This window comes from Prinia subflava, chromosome Z (assembly GCF_021018805.1).
Source record: "Prinia subflava isolate CZ2003 ecotype Zambia chromosome Z, Cam_Psub_1.2, whole genome shotgun sequence".
Lineage (NCBI taxonomy): Eukaryota > Metazoa > Chordata > Aves > Passeriformes > Cisticolidae > Prinia > Prinia subflava.
The window spans coordinates 99,450,754-99,466,795 of record NC_086283.1 but is presented as its reverse complement, the minus strand read 5'-3'; the positions used below and the strand labels follow the sequence as shown (position 1 = coordinate 99,466,795).

Below are 16,042 nucleotides of genomic sequence, written 5' to 3'. Positions count from 1 at the left end.
TCCGCTCCTTTCCGCTCCTTTCCGCTCCTTTCCTTTCCGCTCCTTTCCTTTCCGCTCCTTTCCTTTCCTTTCCCTCTTTTTCATGTCTCCCTTCTTTTCCTTCTTTAATCTGCTTGCAGAGGAACAGCACCACTGCTGTGTGATTTAAGACAGTTTGGATTTTTTCATCTCAGAAGTTTTACCCCAATTTAAAAAATCTTGTTGCATTGCAGAAAGTCTGCAAATCTGAATTTAAGAAGGTGTAAAGGCCTCCAGCACAGAGTTATGTGCTGGTTGTATGAACCACCATTATGGCTGATATTAAGTTTTACAGTGTAGTGAACTATGACCTCATTTTATTTTCTCTACTTATAATTTATTTCAGTTTTACATTGTTAGGATATTTTTGTTTAATAGGTGTATGTTTGCACTCCTAATTTTTATGAGGGTTTTTTAATACTGGTTTAGGGTCTTGTAAATGTGGGCATCTCATGCCCATTTAATGCTGTGAATTACTGTTTGTCAGTAGCTGGGGTTTTGATTTTCTTTTTAATGTCTTCTCCTTTTTTTAGCTTTCTCTAGCAATGCTGTTTTATTTATTGCTATACCTTTTAAGTAGTTAAGAATAACTCAGAGTGACTATGGCACAGAAGGCAGATGGAAATGTATTGTGAAAACAAGCATGTTTGCTGGGCTCCTGTCATTCACCTCAAAATGCTTTTGTAATACATAGTCTACAAAGACACGAGCAAAATTTTTGGCAGAATAGTTGTACCATTTCTACAATTCTTTCTGATTTCTCTACTTTATTATATAGGTCAGAATTCAAAACTTTTGAGTGGGTGGGAACAGATTTTCTGATTTTCTGACAACACCTGAAATGGTTTGTATCTCTGCTTTGGTAGAAAATTGTTTTAAGTACAGCAGTGGTCTTGTGACTGATCTCACTTATGCCACTTACTCCTGTGAATCAGGAGCAACTTCACTACTGTCAGGGAAGTTACAGTCATCTGATCCTACTGTAAATCAAATTGGAATCAAGCCTTAAATATGCCCAAGCAAGTTTATGATGGCTGAAGCATTTGTTTTACTTCTGAAACAATAATGATAATCAGACAGTTCCAGTTAACCTTCACATGTACATTTGCTTTTTTTTTGCTGCTACAAGAACATTAAAACCCTGGTCTGGCTATTCTGAAGCATTGCAATGCCTGTTCCATCCACTCCCTTCCAAATGGCAATGGCACCAAGTTAAACACAGCGATGAGCTCCTCCATTGGCTCCTCTTGCCCTTAATGACTTTCCTGCCTGTGGAACTAATCTACCTGTGCTAATCCTAGTACTACACAACTAGCTTAGTGTAACAGTCATCAAAATGTACTGTGTACATTAACGATGAGTGCTGTTGATCAGCATAGATTTCTAGGAGCATGGTTTGTTATTGATTACTCTAATTGTAAAGATTCAATACCTGAGTGCAAAGAACACTCCATTTCAATGATGGTATTACCCATAACAGCATTCCCAGTCATGATCTTAATGCTATTAATATAATGCTTCATGTAATTCAATGAAGAATTAACTTTGGGGATCCCATCCCACTCTTGAACTTGGATAGGGCCTCTCTTGCATGCCTTTTCAAAGTCCTGAGGTGGGCCTTGACTCATTGACCTCTATTTTCACCCCATCTTTCATAGAAATCACTTTTGATTTTTTTTTTTTACTTATTTTACATACTGTGGTGAATGGAGATAACTGTGTATATGAATGTTGGGGTTTTTTTAATTGTCTATGATAGCTTATGCATTTTAGGAGAGTTCTGGTACTCTTTTACTAAGATTTAATAAATTTGTTAATTGAATTTTCAATCCCTCCCAACACAAGCAAATGAGCTCCAAAGAGCACTTGCCGTGCATTTGGAACATTTCTTTCATGCGCTTCTCTTTGTTCATCTGTCGCCAGAGGTTCTTGCTCAGTAACAATGTTTATGAGAGAAATAGCAATTTTCTTGGTCTGGATTTACTAGAATATAAAGAAATATAATGTTTACACTTGAAAGAAAAGCTTTCATCTTTTCACTTAATAATTGAACAAAAACACTAAAATCAACTAGGGATAAGCATTTCTTAGAATGCTATTATATTATTCACCTGGTTTAAAAATGTTTGCTATTTAAAATTTAAAAAGAAAAAACTTGTTGTGACTTTACCAAAAAAAAAATCTAAAAAAAAAAAAAGAGTAACTAAATGAAACAATGGCATAAAATATAGAAAGAAAAAAAATTAAGAAGCAGTTTCTCTCTACTAAGCTAAGAGCTCCAGATGGCAGGAGCTACCTCTTCAAGACTGGGCTGTAATCTCAATGTAGAAGACAAAATCTGAAATATGCTTTCACGCATTTGCATGCAGCCATTATCTTCCAAACTATGGAAAGAAAGTCTTGTGGCTGGCTGAGAAGCACCTCACACACCTCCTCTCTCTTGTTCTGAATGGTGTTTGTGTCAGTCTGCAGCTGTGTATGGTATTATGTCTTATAATCCTGCATCACTTCTATTCTATCCAGTCATATCTAATGTAGAAAATTAGTTTCCAGTGAAAGTAATATGTAGTGCTTTTATGATATTTGTGTGCAATATCCCCTCTTCCATTGAGGATATTTGATGTAAAGGAATCAAACTCAGTTCCACAATAAAATACAAAAGCGATAAAGTGGTGTTGACATGTTTCTTGTCTTTGTGTATATATGTATTTTTAGGTTCTCTCTCTTAGTCATGATTACCTAGTATATGGGGGTTTTATTCTGAAGAACAGTGTATAATTGAATGCCAGACAAACCCCAATCTCTCTTTAGAAATTGGAAAATAAATGTGGGAGGATACCTCTATCTTGTGTTGTAAAACATTGCCATGGTGTACCATGACATGGCTTCTCTTTGTTGTTCTCATTTCTGTATTCCTCAGCAGAATGAGAAAACCCCTCATTTTCAGTAAGTATACAGTCACCAGTGATGCCAAATAAAGTCACATCAATCACCCTGAGATCTTTTTGAAAGCTGCAGCAGTTCAGCAGACTGTGCAGCTTGTGTCCACACAAGAGACCCTTCCTGGACCATCACTGCCCGCTCATCTTGGTCAGCGGGGACAGAGCATTTGTGGAAGCTGAGCCCTCAGCTCAGGTTTTTATTCCGTAAATGTGAGAATTCCTCTGCTTCTCTTGAGGGATGCTGTAAGATCAGGCTTTCTGCCTCTGCGGGTGCTTGTAGCTGCAGTGCCTGCTGTGCTGAGGTGCAGCAGTCAATGGTGATGGCAGGGAAGCAGGTAAAGGCTGGGGCAGCAAAATGCACGTGGTGCTCACTCCCAGGAGAAGCCAAGGTCCTGTGGGATTTCCTTCTCCCTCAGACAGCAGTCTTCTTCTGCAGGCCCTTTTTCAGCTCCAAAATAAAAGGGTTTATTTGTAGCTTCTTATGACAGTGAGAAATGCTGTACTGTGCTTGAACTGGGCTGAGCATGGTGAAATAGAGAAAAACAATGACTAGATGAGGGAAGTCACCTGCTGCAAATCTTATATCCTAACTATAATTCTGCATATGTGTACATCAAGATTTTCTAATCTATTGTGGTAGAGCAACAGATGCTACTTAAAATATATTGAAATGATTGTGCAAAGGAGACTAGGTCAAGCTTCAATCCCACTCATTTACTTGCAGCTGCATAGCAAAGTTCTGGATTTGCATAGATGTAACAGAGCCCAGGCCAGCCTGGTGTGTGGTGTTTGTCTTGCTGCTTCTAGATGCCACATGAAAGCTTCTTTCTTCAACTTAACAAATCAATAGCTTAACAAATTCAATCAGCTTATGAGTTATTTCAGATGCCATGGGAACATGATGGTTCCTCAGATCTTTTCAGTCTGTCAAAAATGGGGAATCTGTTTTGTGGCATCCTAGACCAGTAGAGTGTTCATTCTTGATTTCCAGTGTTTTGTGGATGGGAGGAAATTTTAGCTTTTCATTGTTCCCAGGATGCGACAAAAAAGAGGCATTGAGGGGTCTCTGATTAACAGCTACAGTGACACACCATAGAGCCAGCTTGTGCCCAACATAGCAACAGAACTCCCTGGCTTTCTAAAGCATCTCTAGGCATTGCCCATGTCCTTCATTCAGCAGTTTTTGACCACTGACTGCTCTTGTAGTCACTGCTCATCTTCCACAGACGTGACTAGTCTGCACCAGCATGTACCATCCTCTGTTGTGCTGTGTGTGCCTTCCTTGACACCTCCTGGAGAAGCTGCCAGCCCACAGCTTGGACAGCTGCTCTCTTTGCTGTGACCTGGCTGGATGGCTGGGCCCAGAGAGTGGTGGTGAATGGTGCTGCATCCCTTTGTGGTGTCCCACAGGGATCAGAGTTGGGCCCAGCTCTGTTCAGTATTTTTATTGATGAGGGGATCAAATCTACCATGATCAAATTTGCAGATGATACCAAGCTGTAGTGGGCTGGAGGGTAGGAAGGCTTCTACCCCCCAACTCCCAGTAGGAAGGCTTCCCTCTAAGCAGTGGAGGGTAGGAGGGCTCTGCAGAAGGACCTGGACAGGCTGGATTGATGAGCAGAAGCCAGATTGAAGTTTAACAAGAACAAGTTCTGGGTCCTGCACTTTGGCTCACAACAGCCCCAGGCAGCTCCACAGGCTGGGCCAGAGGGGCTGCAAAGCTGCCACAGGAAAAGGCCCTGGGGGCTGTGACAGTGACTGAACAGGAGCCAGCAGTGCCCAGGTGGCCAAGAAGGCCAAGGGCATCCTGGCCTGTGCCAGCAATGGTGTGGCCAGCAGGACACAGGGATTGTCCCCCTGTGCTCAGCACTGGTGGGGCTGCACCTCAAATCCTGTGTGCAGTTTTGGGGCCCTCAGTTTAGGAAGGACATTGAGGTGCTGGAGCACATCCAGAGAAGGGCAGCAGTGCTGGTGAGGGGTCTGGAGCACAAGTCCAGTCAGGAGCAGCTGAGGGGTTGTTTAGCCTGGAGAAGAGGAGGGTCACGGGTGACCTGATCCCTCTCTACAGCTCCCTGAAAGGTGGGTGCACCCAGAGTTTGGGCTCTTTTCCCAGGCAACCAGTGACAGGGCAAGAGGACACAGTCCTAAGCTGCATCAGGGGAGGTTTAGGTTGGACATTAAAAGGCATTTCTTCACAGAAGGGGTGATTGGGCATTGGAAAGCCCAGGAAGGCAGTGGAGTCCCTGGAGGTGTTTAAAAAAGAACTGGATGTGGCATATAGTGGCGTTGTCTAGCAGACAAGGTGGAGTTAGGTCATCCTTAGACTTGCTAATTTTAAAAGCCTATTTCTTAAATCTTTTCCAGCCTAGTTAGTTCTGTGATTCTGTGATTCTGTAATTCTGTGATTCTGTGATTCTGATTCAGCCCAAAACTACCAGAGGCTTCATAATGCTGTCTGCCCTCACAATAGCAGGAGATTTGCTGGTTTTTACTGTTAATGTTCAACATTGTTTCCACCAGGTAAGAAATCCAGAGGGAAACTGCAGAACTAAATCAGCTGGTGCTGTAGTCTGCAAGGCAATTCTTGCTGGTCCACACAGATCCTTACCACCTGATGTAGCTGCTTCTCTGCACTTCAACAGTTCCAGCATTACCAACCCCAGTAGGAATTGCTGGCAAGCTGGAGGTTGACTGTGCATCTGATGCCAGCTTCACTGCCAAAAAAATTCCATGCCACGATTTACACATCATATTGCAGACTGGTCTATCACCTGTGCTTGTGAATCACATAGATAAGGTAATTGAAATATCTGGAGATTATGTATATTAGATATACAGAAACAAAGCTAAACATACATAACAATGCATATATGCACTAGAGATGCATCCTCTATACCAGTTGAAATACAGAAAATCACTTTGATTGAACATTTACAAACCTCATGTTATTTTATCTCAGTTCATCTGTGTTACTTTCTTAACAGCTGAAGGTAAACTGAACCACTGAGCCAATTAATACTTTATAGGAACCCTTCTCAAGAGTGCAAGTCAGTATACCCAGACAGAGTTTACAGTTTACAAAGATGAAATTATACCAGCAGTTCACCTGTGTAAGGATGGGAAATTTCTTTGCCCAAATTACTCAAAGGAGGAATTGTCAAGACTTGCAATAAGCAAGATATATTGAAAGCTGAATTTTGTCCTGTGCTTGTCATTGAGGCTCTAATTCTAAAGTTATTTCTGTGCCTGGGCCATTTTCAATTTGGAACGGGTAGAGTGGAGTTGAGCTTATCAGAAAGGTTTAAGAGTAGCAAGACTCAGTACCATGCAATTGCTAGCTGAGCGGAGTGACAACTTTGATTTCTGTGAGGACACTGATCTAGAGTACGTGGCATGGTTTTCTACCACATTTAGCATCTTAAGTTATTTTTAAATTTATGTTTTGTCACTAATTTTTGACCTATACTTCTTTCTCCACGGTTGTTTTTTGAAAGAGTCACTGTCCCAAGTTCAGGTTTTCAGTTGTACAGCAGTAGTTTCTCTTCTACAGTTGAAAATCCTTTTCCTCAGCAGTTCGTGTTATTAAATTCCTGGAAAGGTAAATTTAAATTTACTCTCCACAAACGTGCTCAAATATTCAAATATACTTTGCAGGGCTGAATTGTAGTTTGTACATAAACTGACCCAGGAACCTCAGCCAAAGTGGATGCTGTTTAGTGGACCGCATCTTGCATCCAGTCTAAATCCGTGGTGTTTTGTAAGTGTTGACTTCAGCTTCCTGAAGAGGCAGAGGAAGAGAGAACACTTGCTAACGTGTGCCCCAGGCTGTCTTCTGTCTGTCTCAACAGCACAGTTATGACTGCTCAGGTCAGAAATCCCCTTGTACCAGCCAACCTTCACCCAAAGCTGGCAAGTGTCATTGTCCAAGTTCCGTGGTTTAAGGGTGACCAGAGAACCCTGGGGTGGGCAGGCAGCAGCTGGGACAGGCCACTTGGGGAGGGAACAGGTGCTTGACACCAGCACTGTGTGTAGGACACAGCATATGACCAGATCTGAAAGCGTTTTGTAACCTTATCTTGGTAAGGTCAGGTGTTACCATAAATAGGGCCCATCTGTGCAAGGCTTCTGGCAACATTTATTTGAGCTGCAAGGGTATAAATATGTAATTTTCTTCTTGTGAATAATGGATAATGACCTTCAGTGCTTTGCTGGAACTGCTCTGCCAGTAACACTCAAGGGAGGAAGAGTTACATATTTGCTTGCCTCAGCAGCAGCATATTTGGTGTCTGCCATGGGTTTGAATTGAGATGCTGCCTTTTTTTCTCTTTGAAGAGCAGTCAAATTCTTACCAACATACCAAGCAGGCTTTGCATTTGGGTTGGCTGCTGTTTCTTTTGGCTAATATTGTTGAAGGGTCTCTCCCAGACTTGGGAAAACATGGGAGAGCTGTTAACACTGTTTGGCATGTGCCACTCACACTACCACAGCCAGGTATTATTTGGGCTGCTTGTCACAGATCAGTGATTGTGCACGCCAATGTACCACTGCTTATAGCAATGGGAGATTTTCCCCCTGCCTTTAGATATAAAAACACCAGGGGAATGAGTGGGGAAATTATTCAATAACTTTCACGAAGAAAGATGCACTTCTGTGATTTAGAAATATACTGACAAGGGAGAAACTGCAATAGCTTTAATCCTAGTCACAGCTGTAGACAAACGAAAACAGGATGTGAAGGAACATTTCTAGGAGAGGTGTTCCAAAAATATGAGCTAGTGTTACTACTAAGAAAGAATTTGGTCTGTCCCCTCCAGGAAATATTTAGCCAGTCCTATCCACATATAGAAAGGTCTAGACAGCTGTCTGAAGCAGGACAACAAGAACTAGAAATGCTTCAAAAAGCTTGAGAGCGTACTAGTGAGAAAGTGCTCACTGAATTGTGAGCTTGCATCAAACATCAAGTACCAGGGAGCAGGGCTGGATGAACTCAGAGCTTTTTGTGTTTGCAAAGCACAAAGTATTTTTTAAATATGCATATATACACGCATCCAGATTCTTCCCTTAGCATCAGAGCTCTCATTTAAGCAGCAGCAGATCAAAAGTGGCTGTATGACTTCCCCTCCTCCTTCTAAATGTGGACAGCTGCATCACAGCAGGCGATGGTGAACGCAGCAGAGCACACATGGCTGCAGGCACCTGCACAGAAGGGCTTTTGACTACTTGAGGCCCAGTTTCACTCTTAGATGCTGCTTCAAACTTCATTTTTCAGAGTAATTCAGCAAGCAGGCAATAAACAGGTTCTGTGTGCAACACGACTTATGCAAGGGGCCAAATAATCAAATCTTAGATTTCCTGGAGTGGGGAAGAGAAAAGCAGGTAAGTTAAGCCAAGCTAGCTGACATCGATTTTTCATGCTGTTGCATTCAGTACACAGCCACTGCATGTGTCTTCCTGGGGAAGATGAGCATATGCCTGAACAGCACTGGTCTCTCAATTAGCCTGTCTCACAATTTGTCTGTCTTACTGTTGACCTTGCTCGAAGCCAGGAGGTAGGAGAGAGCACCAAAGAGGAGAGTACCCTCCTCTTCTCCCTCAAGCTCCATTTGCTAATACATGTTTTGAGTGTCTTGAGATTCAGCCATATCCATGGTCCTCAAACCTCAGGGTGCCCAAGCACTTGGTACCCCAAGCTGCTTGCACCACTGAGATGTGGATGCAGGGCACAGATATGGTTAGCTTCCTTGGAGAAGGAGAACAAATAAATCTGAGATGATGCACAAGAGGACCTTGAAGGGAATCACAGGTGAGATCAAAAAGGAAGCAGCAATGAGGGTTGCTGGAGAATTCAGGAGGGTGCAAGTACACATACTGGACAAGTAAGGATTTGCTAGATGTGAAAAGGGTTTGGCCAGACAAAACTTTAGAAAATGGTTGCTATTGAGACTGTGGTGAAACCTTTGGTGGGGAGCAGCAGGTCAGTAGCCACTGGACCATGGAGAAATATTTAGCTGGGGCCTAGGGGGAAGAAGGTCCCTGGTGTGCAGTTGGTCCAGCTGGTCAAAGTGTCAAAAGTGGCTTCTCACTCAAGGTGATATTGAGGGGCCAGATAAATGAGAGGGCTTGGCTTTTGTCTTATGTCACAAATAATCTGGGTCCTCTGCTGTAGGTCGTGGGTGTGGTGTCCTTCATCTGGCCCCATGAATCTGATTTGCTGCCTGTGAAGCATTTTGCAAAGAAACCCCCTTCTCCCAAGGGAAGAGGGGGATATGAGAGGAGAATAGGGAAAAGGCAGAGAAAGGTTGTATCTACTGGTTTAAGTTTATGCCTCACACTGCAGAGGATTCCAACCCACATGCCTGGAATAAAACAAAGAGCCAACCTGTAATATTCATTAACAGGCTACTCAGAGCTCACAGGAGGATTTTTTTTCTCCTATTGCTGTAATAGTGAAGTCTAAATAAATGGAAAGGGGGGGTAGTTATGGGGGAAGGGAAGGCAACCCTGTGAGACAGCGGGGACACAGCAGCTGGCAGCTTGCTGGAGCTCAATTAGCATTAGCAGCCTGGTGTATCCACCAGCAGGCCGAGGGAGGGAGGGTGGAGGTGCCCCCAGAAACAGACTCCTTGTGCTGCCAAGAGGCCAACAATAACCTAGGAGAAATGTGTAAAATTGTAGCGTAGTGAAGATCTCAAGAGCTGATGCCTTTAGAGAGAAGCTCGTACAGGAATCTGGATGCAGGAGTGATTGCAAAACCTTTGGAGCTATAGTCCACGTTCAAGAATTGAAATATGTGGTCAAGGAAAGGGCACTATATTCTCCTGTGTCTCAATTAGGAGTGCCTATGACCTCTTTAAAGCCACCAATTTTAAGGAAATTGTTCTTAACAGTGTATTTGGCCTTCTATCCTTCTTTAATGCTCCCAAACTTCTCCTAGTAATCAGAAAGCGTTTAGACCAAGAAATAGAAAAAAAAATTCAGGAGACTTTTCTCAAAAGTTTCCTAGGAAACTGCACTGCTACACAAGCCACAAAATCATCCACTTACCTGGCTGGAGACAGCACTCTATATTGCTTTATGGGAGAAACCATGGGACTTGCTGACAAGATGGGATTAAGGACCTAAGTATCAAGTTTCTTGGACATGTAAGAGCAATCAGGCTCTGAGTGCATTTGCTGGGAATTCTAAAAAGGTATCTGGTGTATTTCATGTATGCTTTCCTACACTTAAAGCAAGTTCACTGGTCTGCAGCATGTTCTCACTGGATTTATAGTGGGTTTGCGGCGTGAGTTTTATCACTGCAAAAGTAGACAGATGCACAATAAAACTTGAAATGCTTATTTAGATCCTGTGGTAAAGCATGGCTAGGGAACAGTGCTGTTGCCTTAACAAACTTCAGGGCTGTTGCTCAGGTCTTCCTTGTCCTACTATGCACTCCAAAAAGTTCCTGGCTGCAGCTGACAAGATTCAGTGGGAACGTATGAAGGGATGGATGCTCATACATCACAACCACAATAAATGCACTATGATTCTTCCCTCCCTTGCCATTTCCTTGTGCTCCTGTGAATAGCTACATTGTTTTACTGATCTGAAGAATGGGGCATGGGACCGTGAAGGGAATTAGGTCAAAAAACTCATGAAGCAGTGCCCAGAATATAAAAAGAAAGTGCTCTGCAGTATGAGGCTCCTTGGTGTGTGCCGAGGTGATTGCATGTTTTTCTAATGACTAGAAATGGTGCAAAGCAGCACCAGAAAATGCAGAAATTTCTAACATCCTTACAGTGAAGACACATCTGAATGCATGTGCAAGTGCTAACTCATTAGGCTGAAACTCTTCGTAGTTTTAAAAATAGTCTAAAGTTAGGCTTCCAACTCCATGCATAGTAGCTTGAATTTTCCAAATGGGTTGGGAAAAAGAAAAACCCAATCAATATACGTTAATCCTCTTAGTGTCTGCAGCTCAGAGTAGCAAAGGCATTCTTTCCTGTGAGAAATCCCTACTGAAACAACTTGTGTTTGAAATTCTTCCCTTTTCTTTTGTTCCTTCCACCCTCTAGACCTTTCATCACAGGCAAGCTACTCCTTATGCCTTTGTTTCTTTGTGTTGTCTCTACCCCATCTCTTGCCTGGCTGATGGTAGAAGGAAAACACATCATACACAGGACGAAGATTTCTAAACCACATTTGCTTTACTTCAGGGAACAGGCAAAATGGGATGCTTAATTTTGTCTGCAGTCACACCTGCAGCATGATTGAAGTGAAATATTAATAATGGTGAGTACTTCAGTTCACTGACAGAGGAATGCATACCACTGCATTCCTAGTTGCAGTACTAAGCAGATGCTTTAGCCAGCTTCCTAGCTTCCATTTCCTGTTTAGCCTGTTCTCTCATCTCTCCTTCTCTCTCTATCAGAAGTACTTGTAGTTCTTCCCACTTCTTCAGGTTCTGCTCATGCTTTGCAATGTCTTCTGCTTCACACTCTGGCAGTTTTTCTTTGACAAGCTGGGTGGTCAGGGTTAACAGGCTTCCAGATTCAACCTTGCCAAGTGAATGCAGTTTGGAGCACAGCTCCTGTCAGAAAAAGAGATTTGATAAGGGAGTGTCAAGGAGAAAGTCAGTCAGTCACAAAACAATCAGACACAAAATACTTCTCTACAACCAACATATCACTAAATTATTATTATTAATAATATTATTAGTATCATTACTATTATTACTGCTGCTATAGAGGCCAGGTAACTATCACAGAAAAGTGTTTCAGCTGTAGTAGTTGCTACCATTTCTTAAAATCCTAGCCTCCAGAGTATTTGTCTTTTTAGCAATAAAACTGAACCAATGAAATTTCATTTTCCTTAACTACTCAAATTCTCTTCTTTTTCCAAGTTCACTTATCTAGTATTTAGATAGATAGATCAAACATCAGCTGACCAATTAACCACAATAAATATAATTTAGACACCTGAGGTTTGTGTCTTGCCTCAAAACCAACTGCACTATTTCATCCACACTCCCTGCATCAGAATCCCTCCCAACAGGTGCATGTCACTTCAAATGTTCTCTTTCTAATAGCACACTAAGTAACATCCATAAATTTTCTTCCCAACTTACTGTGTCTGAGGTGTGACTGCACTTACACAGATTATACAACACTATTAAACCAAGGGATTTTTGTTCAGGGATATTCTACACTGACACAAAGCAGAGCCTCAGTAAGGAACTCCTGTGCTCTTTCTTATGCTTTACTTATCTAGATGTCCTGCAGCATAAAACGTTAATTCACTTAAGATGATGAATCATCCAGTGATACTATTTCTGGCTTTCTGTAATCTTTAGCCTGATAGCTCCTTAACATTCTGATTAATTGCCTTGAAAGTGCAGATACACAACCAAGGAGAAGATGATACAGGACTGGAAAACTCTTTATCCTTCGTTCACTCAGTAGGTAAAAACACATTTTACCAACTCTTCTTTTAATTAAAACATTTTACTCAGTCCAGCACTTGCAAAAATGTTTAAAGTAAGTACCTGTTCTAATGAAAGCTACATCTGTATTTTCTTCACTTGAATGAAACTTGTTTTGCATTGCAGTACAAAGGAAAGAAGATGTGGGGACTGTTCTCCAAACAAAACGGCAGTTCTAGAGCCATGCACATCTCCAGATTTCCAGTTATCACTGAAAGTTTATGCACTGTGCAGGTGGTCCACAGTGTTCCTCTTACCCGAGCTCATGCTGGGTAATATATAATGTGCAAATGCACATCCCCCCAGCTCCTGTCTGGAGGCTCTGCCTTGTTCTTAGGCAGGAAATTATCATGTCCCCTCTGAGGCATCTCCACTTCTCTCTCCCTTAGCCAACACAACTGGAGGCTTTGTTGTATTTTACCCTGGAGGTCTGAACTGGACAGAGAGCAGATTAAAGACTCTTTAAAATGCTAGACATGCAGGTCTGAGGGACTTGTGTATTTGGTTCTGGTTTTTTGATTTTATGATAAGCCAATGTCTTCAAAGCTAATGGACTAAAACCTAACTCAATAAACATATTTAGTGTACTAGTCTCTATTTTGTCTGTGTTGTCAGTAAGACACAAGGCATCAGTGAGAAAACTGAAGAGACTGTATAGCTTGGGTTTGGGGAAGAACTTCGACAACCATGCTCATAGGTTAGTTACATATTAGTTTAAATGTAACTAGTTACGATCATTCACACCTTTTCTATTAAACTCTACCAAGGATGTGCTGAAAAGGGCTGAAATTAAACAGGAAATTGAAACACAGGAAACTGTTAACTAGCACATCTTGTCTCCTAAGCCATTACTGGTATCACTGGTATCCTGGAATACTTCCTGCTCTTCTCTTATGCATCTATAATACTGATCTAGGAAAGTAGCAGGCTGTATGTACCACAGGTACCAAAAGGGCACATGCTTAAATGGCTAAATCATGATTTTATAAGCAGTCTCCAGGGCTCTGCATGCAGACAAGTTACAGAAGATGCATTGCTTTTGGAGAAGGTGTTCCCAGCATTTAAGTGATAAAATGTTTGCTGCCTACTGATCACTGACACAGATGGAAAGAATTTCCTGAAGAATACTGTAGTGAGCAGTGAGCCTCAGCACAGGGGATCTGAAAACAGGTAATCATAACACAAATGAGTGTCAGAGTCTAGATTACAGCCCTAACAGCTTTTTCTGGAAAGAGCCAAACGACCTCAGGTCCTCTCTGTTTTAGTGATAGCACAGGACAAGTATCCAGATCTGTTAGATTTTCATGCCTTTTTCAGGTACATTACAAATGGTTGCTCTGAAGGTTGGTATGAGACACAGAGCACATTCCAGGGAGTACCATGGAGGAGCATGTTATGTCTAGATCAAATCCAAATGCTTTTCCTTGCATTCTGAGGTGTATGATTTGTGAAATAGAACTGCGAGTGCAGGAGGCAAAAGCAATTGGTTTTAAGCTCAAGGAGAAAGACGTACTGGCTAATTAATGCAGGGCTGGACAAAGTGCAACTGAATTGCTTTCAGCAGCAGAAGTGCAAACCCTCTGCTGGGGTTACACAAAAGGGGCAGATGGTCTGTGCTGGGACAGCAGCTGGGAATGCACACATCACCAGGGTGACTCAGGGCTGCCACCTTCCCTCACACTTACATGGATTTCTGGTGCACTGTTCTGTCTTGTGAACTACACCTCTAAGTGTCCCAGGGCTCAACTGGGAAGAAGTAGGCTGCCACTGCTGACCTACTAGTGGATTTGAGAGAAGAATCTAGGAACTCCTTCAGGCTGAGCTGAAATGGCATTCTAACTCAAGAGCTCCTTTTCTGATTCACACAACCAGGAATTTTGGCTTATTACTGTTAGATGCCTAGATGTCACATGGCAGCTCTGTCTTTCTCATATTCACACTTTTCTGGTCAGATTTTAAACACTGGGAATAGTTTTCTGGCCAAAAGTCACTCACTGCCACACAAGGGAATGCCTGAATTGGGATTAATTATGGAATTTGTGGAAAGGCTGAGCTGAGAAGAAAACTACATTCTGGGTACTTGTCCCCAGTTTGATATTTAGACCTAATTTTGAGCACTCTGCATTATTTTCTTCAAGACTAGACAATGGATAGACAGTAAGAGACATATAAAAATGTCTCACTCCCTCCTTCAAAGCACACTTGTGCTTACCTAATCCACTGTAATTCATCCAGGCATTAATTACCATATGCTGAGCATCCACTGACTCCCAAACACTTCAGTTAAAAAGTTTTAACTGCCTACAACACAAGTTTAGTATCTAAAGATTAGCAGCAAAGTTATGCAAGTAAAAATTAAAGCAAGGAAAGGGGTGTGTGTATGTGTGTGAGCTGAAAGCATAGGATACTAGTCTTTTAAATTGTGAAATTTCTTTAGAACAGACTGTATCCAGCACAGCTGTACAAGGTCACAGCCATGAGGCAGAAACAATGGAAACTCATGGGCTAGGGAAAGAGCGCTGCTCCTGGAACTGTAAGACAGGTAAATGTCAACCTGAAGTGTTTGATTTTTACCACAGCACAAATCAGAGATGGTAAAATAAAATTAGCTCATTTAGCTCATTTATAGCTACGAGATGACCAAATAAAATGCACATATTATATATAGATGTGCCCTAATGAACAGCTTTGTATGTTTCCTAATGTTATCATCAGCATGACAATCTAAAGATAAAAGGAAGGTGATATGAACCTGACTAAATTCTCCAGTCTGAAAGTACAAGACACAACATTCCTACATAACAATAATGTATGCAAATGGACAATAAATTCAGGGTAGTTTAACACCCAGTACAATTTATTTTAATGAGCAAGAGCCCACACAAGGTCAGATAATATGTCTCTAATGACATACTACTTTTGCAAATAGGACTGGAGTTATCATTTTGATATATGAAAAGTGAAGATAAAATTCCAGCAGACAGACTAAAGACAAGTGGCCCTGAGCATTTATGTCTTTGTAGGCTGCTGTTTCCTGTTTGGAGAAGTGAAAATGTAAGGTGACATTAGTTTCAAAAATGCCAAACAGAACTTCTGATGCACTGAAGAGGTGTCGGTCTACAAGCCACAGTAAGTCAGCATCTGCATTTTCTAATATGTACCACAGAGATCTACCACAGCTCAGAATATTTAGGTAAGTTAAACTGTCTTACCTTGAATCGACTGTAGTACTCAGGTACTTTAGACTGCTCTGTTTCTTCTGACTCTGCACATTGCGACTTCTGCTCCAATTTCTTGGTTTCTTCAGATTCTGGATCAGGTTTGGTTTCAAGGACAGACTGCAGAATGGTCTCCAAGGCATCAATCTGAACAATCACATTCATCATGGTTAGCATCAAGAGTTGGGAAATACAATCTAAGTAACACAACTGTCATGTATTCAAACAACTTCATGAATTTCCTTGTGTTTTGAGATGACTTCTGTATATGCTAAGCAGAAAACCAAATTCTAAAAGAAAGTAAGACAATCTTGGAAGAATTTTGTACTGTGCTTGGGATCTTTGAGTGTGTGACTCTCACTCACAGTCAATGCATTGCTTTTTGGGCTCTACTAATGGATATG

At 41.7% G+C, this 16,042-nt stretch overlaps 1 protein-coding gene across 1 annotated transcript in view; it reads right to left on the bottom strand.

Annotated features, from left to right (window-relative positions):
* Nucleotides 1–11,123: 11,123 nt before the first annotated feature.
* MRPS27 (mitochondrial ribosomal protein S27) overlaps nucleotides 11,124–16,042 on the bottom strand; it is a 43,200-nt gene continuing 38,281 nt past the window's right edge. Inside the window, exons 10-11 of the mRNA XM_063422609.1 lie at nucleotides 15,633–15,785; nucleotides 11,124–11,529 (exon numbers count right to left, since the gene is read on the bottom strand). Coding sequence (XP_063278679.1) covers nucleotides 11,290–11,529; nucleotides 15,633–15,785 — 393 coding nt within the window. The 3' untranslated portion in view covers nucleotides 11,124–11,289. The remainder of the gene's footprint in view (nucleotides 11,530–15,632; nucleotides 15,786–16,042) is intronic.